General features: G+C 37.4%; 1 protein-coding gene across 2 annotated transcripts in view; it reads left to right on the forward strand.

Annotated features, from left to right (window-relative positions):
- The window catches only part of LOC137058722 (inactive N-acetylated-alpha-linked acidic dipeptidase-like protein 2), a 436,678-nt gene that overhangs the window by 294,174 nt on the left and 130,213 nt on the right, over positions 1-12,291 (forward strand). For both annotated transcript variants that reach the window (XM_067432113.1, XM_067432114.1), the window contains exons 8-9: positions 789-994; positions 2,355-2,483. In XM_067432113.1, the coding sequence (XP_067288214.1) occupies positions 789-994; positions 2,355-2,483 (335 nt within the window). The remainder of the gene's footprint in view (positions 1-788; positions 995-2,354; positions 2,484-12,291) is intronic.

Raw genomic sequence — 12,291 nt, forward strand, 5'->3', positions numbered from 1 at the left:
AACGGTACTTGTCTGACTGCATTTTGCCAAGTGTAAAGTTTGGTGGAGGGGGGTTATGATGTGGGGTTGTTTTTAAGGGGTTGGCCTTTGGCCCCTTAGTTCCAGTGAAAGCAACTCTTAATGCTTCAGCCTACCAATACATTTTGGAGGATTTCATGCCCCCAACTTTGTAAGAACGGTTTGGGTATGGCCCCTTCCTGTTCCAACATGACCAGTGCACAAAAGCAAGGTCCATAAAGACATGGATGAGCAAGTTTGGTGTGGAGGAACTTGACTGACCTGCACAGAGTCCTGACCTCAACCCGATAGAACACCTTTGGGATTAGAGCAGAGACTGTGAGCCAGGCCTTCTCACCCAACATTAGTGTCTGACCACACCAATAAACTTCTAAAAAATTGTCAAAAACTCCCATTAACACACTCCTAAACCTTGTGGAAAGGCTTCCCAGGAGAGTTGAAGCTGTTATAGCTGCAAAGGGTGGGCCAACTCCATATTAAACCCTACGTTTTAAGAATGGGATGTCAAATGTTTTGACAATATACTGTAGCTGCTTTACCACATTTCTTTTAAAATCAACCTGCATATTTAAGATAGTTCCTATAGAACACAGCACAGTCCAGGTGACTGGAAATCTATTAAAAAGAGTTTGAAAACTCATAACCTTAATACAATGCTTATAGTCTTAAGTTGATTGACTCTCCACCTGTGTAAACATGTTTGTTGGTGCATAAGTGTTTGTTTGTTACTTGTTTGTGTGTAAGTTTTCCCACTCTGTTTCCTCTTGAAGATCGATATGTACTGGTTGGCAGTCGTCATGGCAGCTGGTACGAGGGTGCGTTGGCAGACTGGGGCAATGGCTCTGCAGTCATGACTCAGATCATCGCGTCCATGACGGCTCAAACGCGCGCAGGCTGGCTGCCTGACCGTACCATCGTCTTCTGTTCCTGGGGGGGGACCTCATTGGGCAACATCGGCTCCTATGAATGGGGCAAGGTAATATTTGACTATTTCAATCCAGTGCCTGTGGTGACAATCTGTTAAATGATATTACATTGATTTGTGCACGTTTCGCAACACTTTCGAAGTGAAAACGTCTAGTGAGTGGCACTAAAACTACATTCAGCATGTTGGTTGATAAACATATTATCGGGCAGCTCAGAAATAAAATTGTCAGGTGAGTGGCTAAGAGATTAACGCTTTATCACTCTTGAAAATAACGTACCACTTACACTAAACCTAACAGTTAGTGATAACAAAAGCAAGAGTGACATAAAACACATTTGCTGAAATGCTATTTTAGCTTGATTGTACAAATCCTTGAGCTCTTTATCCATTGCTCATGATTTACAGGACTCATAATCGAGCGCGCTGCATTGTAGTGATGTACCAGGTGAGCTTTCAAGCAAGTTTACTATGTCGGAAAAGCCGTACGTAAAGTGTAAACGTAAAAGTGAATTAGTTTACAAATCATGCACAATGGAAAAACAATTTTGAGGTCATAAAATAGTATGGTAGAAGAAAGCATGCAAAAACAAGTCTTTCGTAATCGATAGTCTGCCCCTGTAATCAGAATTATGTGGAAAGGGATGAAAGTTTTTGCTGTTTTACTGCCACTATATTCTGCATTTCTGCTGGAAGCGCCAGTAAAGTGTGTGTAGGTAAGTTTTTTGCATTTAGACTATTTCACCCACAGGTATTTGAACATTAATTCATATTGCACATTAAATTATGTGCAGTAACAAGACACAAAAGTATTTCCCTGTCATGACCCCTACATGGCATCCAGGTCATATTGTAGCCTACAATATATGGATATAAGCTGCGTATATTGGATATAGATTTTTTTTTTTTTTTAACAATGCTTGATACAGCATAAACAATATAGCTTATATCTCTGGCAATGCTAAAAGTTGATTTTAGCAGGAGGTCAAAAGCACTTCCTTTTTCTCTTCCTTGGTTTGACAGCTAAAGTAAAGGAAGAAAACGGAAACAGTACAGATTAGCCTTGAGCAGTCGTACAAAAGATTGCTAACATGATCAGCAAGCCATGAAGATTCAATCAGGCAGATAGATGATTTTGGAGTGTTAATGAAATTATTCTGTTCGGCAAAGGAGTTTGTTCTAATCAGTACAATACAAACATCATCATTAATCTTAAAAGCCCCAAATAATGTCACAATAAAAGGATAGTTTTTGAGTATGAGAAAAACAATAATGGTTCTTATTCACAATGCTCATTTCACAAAATTGTAATGTCTCGGGAGTTACTCAGGCTTTTATGTCAAAATATCAATCAATGCTCTGACATTTCATCAGTTGGCTGCAGATGTCTGTGTTCTTTGTGTCTGTTCAGGAGAACGCAGTGGTGCTTCAGAGCAGAGCAGTGGCTTATGTCAGCCTCCACAGTCCCGTCAGAACCTCTGGATCGCTGCAGTTCACAGCGTCACCTTCTCTTCTGCAACTGGCAGTTGACACCCTAAAGGTATTTTTTTCATATATATATATATATATATATATATATATATATATATATATATATATATATATATATATATATATATATATATATATATATATATATATATATATATAGGCTAATGGTTTGGGCTATATTACACTCTAAAAAATGCTGGGTTGTTTTAACCCAATGTTGGGTGGTTAAATATTTGCTTAAGACAACCTAATCGCTGGGTTAAAACAACCCAACTGCTGGGTAAGGCCCCGATCACACAGAACACGTTTTTCAGGTTCGAAAACGCTAGGCGCACTGCACTTCCTTTTTTGGTTGGCGTTTTTTCATTCAGAAAACAGCAGTGCGCTGCGTTTTTTTTTGTTTGTTTGTTTTTTTATGTTTCTAGGCAACCCCCGAATCACCTGTACTGTCAGTCAAATCAATGTAACGGTCAACACAACAGAAGGCCCGCCTCTCCATTCATTCGATTGGACAAAAGAAAATAATTGCGATGACGTCGGACGCTTTTCAGCTCAGAGTTGACTTTTTTCCAACTTCATGCGCTCGGCGCGCTCCTTCAAAAACGCGAGGCGCAGCAATCAGTGCAAAAACGCGTTCTGTGTGATCGGGGCCTTAGTCCACATTTGACCCAACATTGGGTTGTTTTTTACCCAGAATTTTTTAGAGTGTATTAACCTTTATTATTATAGTAATGTCATGCAAGTAAGGGCTCCCTGTATAGTTTACATTGTTAGGAGAGATGCATTTTAATTATAATTGAATTCATTTAAAAACAAAGACACAATTTGTTTGGTAAACATATAATATACAAAAATAGTTTATAGTTATATAAATAGTTTTTTTTTTTGCTATTCTATTATTTCTATACGATTTTTTTTTTTTAAATTTATTGTAATACTCTTTCTTTACTTTACTTTAAAAAAATGGGGCGCAGTATAACATGTCTTAATACTTCTTCTTTTTTTTAACACTGTATTTTTCTTATATTTGACCTTTATTCCTCACTGTGGTCTCCACTGCTCTTTGAGCGGCTCGTTTGTTTCCTGCTTCTATGAAGCCCATCTCTCAGAAAAACACAATGGTCTTAGATTGGTTAGATTGCCATGTGTCGTTTCATATATTTTTTATTGGCTGAAGTGCCAAGCGCAGGCTGTCCGGAAACGGCACGTCCCTTACCATTACGGGCAGAAGTCTGTACATTGAGTCTGAGTTATGCATTCAAATGGCATTTCCAATAATGTGAGATATAACTCATCTAACTTATTTAACCTTAATATGGCTCTTGTGTTCTGCTCAAGTTTCCAGAAATATAGAGCTCCTTACTCATTCTGACAGGTTCATTTATGATTTGTGTGACTATACTGTAGTTTGTCTGAAATTATGCCTAAACTGTTTTGCACATTAGGATTGCCTTGCTTATTAACTTGTGTAACTTTAAGGCAACTTTCAGTAAGTTGTAACTCAAACTGACAGTGTCTTTAGCATCAGGTAATTGTACCAGATTTGAATGGAGCAACAGAAAAGGTTAATATATTTAAATATTGCCAATGAATTGGTTGCTTTGTGCATAGCATGCTGTAGGTCAGAGGCCCTGATCCAATGACCATGTGCCCTGTTATTTTTAACCACACAATAATTTTCTTCATTAACCTAAATGCCAGTCCTGCTGTGACATTTCAGCCTAATGAAATAAGCTCTGACCTGCACTAGAAATCTTTCCAGGAAAACTTCTAAGAGAGAGATGGCATAAGTTCACTGGAATAATTATTTCCCTTATCATCAGCAGTCTGGTCAATGTTTGGAAAGTAGTTCACTGGTGGGGTGAGGGTGGGGGGCTATGAGACTGTGATTTGAAGTGAATAGGCGGAGAGGACTCAGGATGGAGTTTTGCAAAATGGCTTTGGTATGCTTTGCATAACACTAAGCACATGTTTGAAAAGTATTAAAAATCTGAGCAGCTAGAAATGGAATTTCTAGAAATGGAAGACCTTATAGCTCTTCTCTAATGAAATAGGGGCTTTGGGTTTAGTTCGTCTGTCATATATCGTAATATGCCAAGCGAAAGAAGAAAAGGAGCATGTTTAGAACATTGTCACCTGGCCCAACAAACTTTTTTTACATGTACATTTATTTATTCAGCACACTGTAAAAAAAAAAAATGTTGTTTTTTGTTGGTTTAACTTAAAAAAGTAAGTAACCTGTTGCCTTAAAATTTTGAGTTTATTGAAATTAAAAATTTGAGTTGATACAATGAAGGAAATGTTTTTAATAAATAGAAACTCAAAATATTATTGTATCTGAACCACATAACAAATTTGATAAATCATGAAAATAGCAGTATTTGGCATGTTTCACTGCGTCATCAGAAATAAAACACACACAATTACCCAATATGCTTACAAAATCTTTTAATAATATTTTAATAAAGGTTGTCGAATCTCAAAAAAATTTCATTATATTAACTCAAAATTTTAATTTCAATGAACTCAAAAAAAATTTGAAATATTTTTTTTACAGTGCAGACTTTTTTATTGTTTATGCCTATTATACTTTGTTTATTTTACTACATATCCTAAAATAACATATTGTTCCTTGTTATTAGTGAATGAGCTGATTCTTTTCAATGAACCAATGTTGAATGGTAAATTCTCTCATTCTTTTTTTCTTTTTCTTTTTTCTTTTTAATGTGATTTGATTATTTTGGCAAAAAAATGTTGAAATAATTCACATTATATTTTTTGCTGCCATAGCAGTTTCAAATTATACAAAACAACTCTGGAAAACTTCATTCAAACCTCACTGCTTCAGTTACACTTTTGTGGGAACCAATCACAGACTGGCTTATCCAACTGGCGCGCTATTGGTGGGTTGAACACTATGACAGATACAGAAATGAAGGGTTGTTGCCCGTTGATCAATCCTCTTGTAGTCTGAAGGACTATCCAATTGCATACAGAGTCATTTGAATAATGCTCGTTGATCACGCCTCTTGTGCAGTAGAAAATACAGAGCAGACTCTCCAGACCAATGTTCAATCTTAAATTGAGCTTGGTCTGGTGATAGCCAGGCAAGCGAGACTCCCAATATCCTTTAAGAAAATTTAGATATTGATCAAATCATTGATCATATACTACATACAAAGCACTTTAAATGTGATTTCACAACCTTCTGTTTATCGGATATGCTAATTATATCCCTTATAGTGTGATCACAACAAAGAGAACTGTTTGGCATCAGCACTTTTCTAGACTCTTCATTACATTCCCACATTGTCTAAAAGTCCAGCTCCGTGGCCCTACACCTCACCGCCAATCGTTTTCTGTCTCTCAGTAAATTGATAATGGCTCATGCTAATTGCTGTCGTCCGGTCAGAGCCTTCGATGCAACGAGACACAAGATGCCCTCATTAGCATGCTAATTGAATGGAATGCCATCCAATCAAAGATGCACAGGGACTGTTTGTGGATGAATGACTTCCAATTGACAGGTGTGATAAAAGAAAGGTTCATTTTTTTTATTTTTACGAAGTGATTGTTTTCCTCTTTTGTGTTTTGTCAAACTTTGACTGATTAAACAGTTACAATTAAAGATTTTTTTATGTATCAAACAGCTTTTGTTCTGTCAAAATCAATATCACAGGCTTTTATCCCAGTGCCCCAAGGCTATTTTATTAACCAAATGGATCAAACATGAGGTTTTTTATTGCAGTCATCACTGTTTGTGCCACTGTGTGCCATACAATCTCTCGCCTGCACTTACTTTATGCGACCTCTTGCCTCTAATTGTACAATGCAGTTTTTCCAGTCATCTTGAATTGCTGCAGTTGTGCAATTTATCTTTTGAAAATGCTCTCTTGGAGGCATCAGGTATCCACAACACTTTCAATATTTTGAGACATTTTAACAACACTATAAATCATGTTAGAGCTATGGAGGTAATACTTTCCACTTATCTTGCTTCACAGCTGTCTTTGGAATAAAGATGCCATTGCAGTGATGTTTTGAATGGGTGCTCTGGAACCAATTATAATAAAGGAAGTACTTCTTTTGGGACTGCGGAGTGAAACACAAAGTAAATTGAGAGACTTTTCATTGTTTAATTGGATATTGTTGTAGCAACATGTGCGCGTCTGTCTATTTTGAACTGAAATTACACAGAGAGTAAAGACAAACAATGAGGTATACGTTTTTGTATGGGAAACCCTTTGAGTTTTGTGATGTGGACTGAGTGTGTTATTTGACCATTCCAAATTTCAATGAACGGTTTAATTAATAAAACAAAGCGGGGTCTCTGAAACTTTTAAAGTTGAATATGTTTTTGTTTTGCCTGTAATTTCACAATTTTTTAACTGTCACTGTCACATTTGCCATTTATACATTTAACTGATTTTATTGTCAAAGACTACATCCAGATCAGATTCAGAACGTTGAGCAAAACATAGATGGAGTGGATCGAGTCCATCAACACCCCCAAAATTTCACAGTCCTGCAGTTCGTCCTGGGTTAACAAGTTTTTTTTTAATATTTATATGCTGTTTAATGTTGACGATCGCATTATTTTACATATTGACTTGGGACTATATTATGGGGAAGCACAGGCAAAGCACTGCTACTTGGGCACAGAGATATCACTCAACACATTGCGATCGCTCAACAGCCGGAGGACGTGAGGATGAGAGCCGTGATATCTCTGTGCCCAAGTAGCAGTGCTTCGCCTGTGCTTCACCATAATATAGTCCCAAGTCAATATCTGCCTAGGAAATTGCCTAGTCTTAATCTGCATCATTATTTGTACTCGTTGTGAATACACAGCCACAAGAAGTAATTAGGTGGGTGGTTTTTTTTATCACTTTTACTCGGAACATACTATCTGGCAACATAGGGTTCCATTCATTATGCTAAGCTAAGCTAGCGGTGACCCTACCAAACTAAAACAATGCATGCACTGAGACAAAAATGCATTTGCCCACATATCTAAATGTAGGAAAGCATGTCAATAAGCCCTATTTCTAAAAACGGTGGAGTGTTCCTTTAAATAAAATGTTAAAGGAAATGTAATTTTGGGTTTTCTGCCCCAAAATGGGATTGTCATTTAAGAGGTTAGAAAAGGAAGTACTATCTTTGAGTTAATTTTGATATTTTTAACCATGATACAGTATAATATACCAATGACTGCATTTTTACAGAATGTAGATTGAATGTCTTGTTTTATTTGAAACATTTAAATTATAGAGAGGCTATTTTCTTATGTAAACTATCTATTTATTGTATTCTCAATAGATTTATTTAATCTCAAACCTGCCATAACAGCTCTCATAACCAGCGGACTCTCTGTAAACTGTTTTTTTCTTCTTTCTTTTTTTTTCTATAGATTAGGTGTTTTAAAACCTGTTAAGCTTTGAGTAATCCTCTCTAAAATCCATGTCTATTGCACCCAAGTAAAAGTCAGTAGTTTCTTTCATATAATAATTTATGCAGACAGCACAGGAGCTTGTAGAGCTTAAAATATAGGTCACACCCACATGTACACAACTTTTGCAACAAACAGAATGTCATGATGTTATTTTTTTTTTTCCGAGTTTAAATCAGATTTTACTACTCGTAAAGGTGCGATATGCTACACGATGATCAAGGCCATCATTCATGCGTCTTAAGCATTATACATCAACACATGCCATTATCTCTGACAGAGAAAGGACACAGCATTTTGTGCTCTTTGTAATAACCTTGGGATTTTTTTCGGCCCACCTTCTATTCCCTCCCACGCTATACCGCTATACCTCATATGTATTGGTTCACATAAATCTGACCTATATAAAATCTGACAGCACGGTTGTATTCAGACCTAAAATATATTTAGAGAAAATCAGTATAGCATGTAATCCTCTTTGAAAAAGTCCATTTTGATTATAGAGAATTCCAGATTGCTAAACATGTAATCCGAATGTGTTCATCAAAGCCAAGGTTATCTTTGAGATTGGACATCAGTTTTGCTGATTTTCCCTACACACAAGAGTTTGCAATGGTCGTTGCATCACAGAGACATGGAGTAAAAAAAATGCAATGGGAATCCATAAGTTGAAGGCTCAATTTCCACTTTAAATTTCACTTCAAGTGCAGCATCAGAGTCAAAGTCCCTTTCAAAGCTAGTCAGTTCACTCTGCGACCATCTTGGGAATGCACTCGGGCAGCTATTTTTAGTCATGCAAGTGCAGCTAATATCTAATTTAATTTAATTCAAGGAACTGAAAAAAGATGAGAACAAGTTTCATAACAACATTACGGCTGTTTCTATCTGGAGCTACAAGATAAAGTCCCCCACGCTACCCTGACAGCGGTGTTTGAGTGGTCCGTTACTGTTTGCCAGATCTGTGCCACACGTAAGCCATAACATATCAAAAAAACTAGAACTGATCATAATGTGGCCCATAGTTTCATCTGTAGTATGTTTTCTATCAATGCACACTGTCTTTTTATGACTTTTCAAGTTGAAATACTCTTTGAAAGACTCTTTCTCTCAAGATGATTACGAGTATTTATGTTTGAAATGGTCTGAGAAGTCAGACTTTTCCTCACTGTAAGTGCTGGTCAAAACATCTCAGTGATTGACTACAAAAAAATAAGAGTATAGCTGAAAAACATGTGTCTGACATTCTTGGAAACCCTGTGAGTGATAGATTACTGACCTTAGCAGAGCTGTGATCAATACTGTAAAAAGAAAAAGCAATCGAATGAACCAAGGATTGTGTTTTAGACTCACCCGCATCTGATAATAACCCCCTACATCTGAGAATGCAGCCCAGCATGCTTGTGTCATACATACTGTTACCTTCCTCTTTTTGCACCGACGAGAGCTACTAATCACACTTGAATTAATCTCCCAGTATAGCCAATCACACACACACAAACACGGACAGAAGGCAAGGCCACTGAGGGTGGACTCTTCTGTGGAAATCATGTGGCAGGACCGAATGCACAGCTGCCCCCAGCAGTCCGTTGGGCTGTAACTCTTCATCCTACAATGCCACTGTTCTGTCACTCAACACTTCATAAAAACCCGGTCAGGTCCCCAGCACAATAACATCATCCGCCATTCTCTAGATTAGACCCTTTTGGCTGGGATTTCATCAAGATAATGCATGTTTTGTGTGCGTGCCATGACACGCTAATTGCAAGCCATTAGTGAAAGCATTTGGCAGGCTTCAGAGGAAGGCGTCTTGTGCATACAATCTTAGATTTCTGTAACAGTGAGTTCATTGTCACCCCACTCTATTCAACACAAATAGGGCTTTGTTACCCACAATTTATTTTCCTGTATTCGTTTTTGGAATGAAAGGAAGATTACGCTTTTGTGATTAATGAAGGACATTGTTTTTTGTTTTATTTTTTACTATCTAACTGTAAAGTGCATAATAAATTAATACTGGTCAAAAGGGGACTATCCAATTGCATTATTTTAAATTGCTCTCACACTAAAAGTGCTACTTGAGGTTCACTCAGTGAAAGCATTCACTCATATACCTAATCTTCAGACCAGATCTGCAAAATTGCAAGTACATTATCTGCTTCTTATGCAGTTTGCAATTGTTAACCAAACTTTTTGCAAAATGCTAAACACAATTCTCTACATTATACGGAACCTACTTTATATTAGGTGGCCTTAACTACAATGTATATAATTTATAATTATATAAATAATTAATTACATTTATATAGCGCTTTTCTAGGCACTCAAAGCGCTTTACATAGAATGGGGAATCTCCTCAACCACCACCAATATGCAGAATCCACTTGGATGATGCAACGGCAGCCATATTGCGCCAGAACGCTCACAACACACCAGCTGATTGGTGGAGAGGAGACCGAGTGATGAAGCCAATCAAAATGTACTAACATTTTAATTAATAATTTGATACAATGCACTTATTGTAGTTACATTTAAAATATAGCTGTATGTAATTACATCTGTAATTAATTACTGTAGTTATACACTGTTGACACTTCCCTTATACCTAACCCTACCCACACAAAATGACTTTTGTCGATTTCCTTAGTGGCTTCTTTGTAGCTGAAACTAAAATGAGTCCACACCTCAGCTCTGTAAACCGCGGGAGCAGAATAATTCTATCGTCTTGTGAGGTTTCCTAATGCTAACACACATTCATCTTGCACTTCTCCAGCGCCGCGCGTCAGTTACATTCTGAGATAACACTGCCATCTAGCGGTTGGGCTGTATACAGTCTGTGGTTTAATTCGAACACAAAGCCACGAATCTTGGACGTAATCTATAAATAGTGATACAGTGTTTTTTGGAATCGATACATATCGGCAAACATATCGCGATACTCACGTATAACAATATTTTCTTGCACCCCTAGTCTCGACTACACTATATGACTGGCCGAGTTCTAACAATTACTTTCAGATATAGCACTCACAGACATAGTTTGTTCAAATGAACATTTAATTTTGCATTCTAATCATGTCTTTTGTGTTTTAGCACTTTTTTGCAGTTTGAGAAGCAAAGTTTGGGAGCACAGCTGTAATTCCTCAATCCCATTTTGCCACAGGCAGAAACATAACATTTCTTTCATGTAAGAGTTTCACTTTTATGTCTAACTTCACCTAAACAGAGTCCAGTGCCCATTTCACAGTAATAAAAATAGAGCTCCTGCCCTGTTTGTCTCTTATATCGTACAAGCACTAAACACTAAAATATAGTCATTAAACCTGTGCGTTTTTCCTCACAGAATGAAATGAAATTACTTTTCTAGTAAATTCAACTCGCATTGTGTTATATCAGTCATGCATTCACTTAGATTTGATTGCTTTTACTGTAATCATGACTGGGCAATGTTTTACTTCTATAATGAGTTTTGTAGCAATTTGTGGACCGTTTTCCAACCAAATGCATTGCATTCGAAACACCACAGTGCCTTTCACTAGATTAAATAATTTCCTTGCATTAACCATCTTAGATTTGTGCTTAACCACACAGAGACCTCATCGATTGAATAAAGAGCGCAGCACAGGGCCTGATCACAGATGTTGGGTAGCATTCATCACTGTAACATGTGCGGAACGGTCGGGCTCTGCTCCCACACTGGAGGCCACAATGTGATTTCAGGCGCTCCATTCCTGTATTAGTGATGCTGTCTGCACAAGCACATGGTTTATCACTTCAGCTGGCAATCAATTAGTTCCCAATCAATAGCCTCTCGCTGGCCAACAGGCAACAAATTAGCAGCCTCTCTTCACTCACACTACACTTGTTTATCCCTTGAACTTGTTTTTCATCGGGAATCTAACCTGTTCCGCTGGCAGGGAAAGCTCAAAGTTTTGCCACGTGTATCCAGGTGTTTAAGTAAACAAATATTTTAGGAAAAACACATCTCCAATCTCATACAAAACAAACTGAAAATCATATAATAATTTGTTTGACTACCTGAACCGGGGGTCGTTTGCGTCATCAAAGCAGCTGCTGTTTACCCGGTTGCTTAGTAACGACAGCGAGCGCAAAGGTGGCTTTTATTACTTTTAATAAAAAGTTACTTTTATTTTATTTTATTTGAACCGTTGTTTTTGTTACCAAAGCTATACGTATTGCCACTTGCCTGCCGCGAATGTATGTAAAATGCTCCAAAAAACACAGAAGACGAGCAGAAATGAGATCTACAGCTCTCTGCTTGCAGTATGTCAGTCACGCTTGTCGGGTAAATGAGTGAAACCAAATAAGATATCAATCATCGAATCATGTATCAAATCATATGTCATTAATAGCGGTTCACTTCCGCGATTTAGTACGATTGCGTTCATAT

Source organism: Pseudorasbora parva, chromosome 22 (assembly GCF_024679245.1).
Source record: "Pseudorasbora parva isolate DD20220531a chromosome 22, ASM2467924v1, whole genome shotgun sequence".
Lineage (NCBI taxonomy): Eukaryota > Metazoa > Chordata > Actinopteri > Cypriniformes > Gobionidae > Pseudorasbora > Pseudorasbora parva.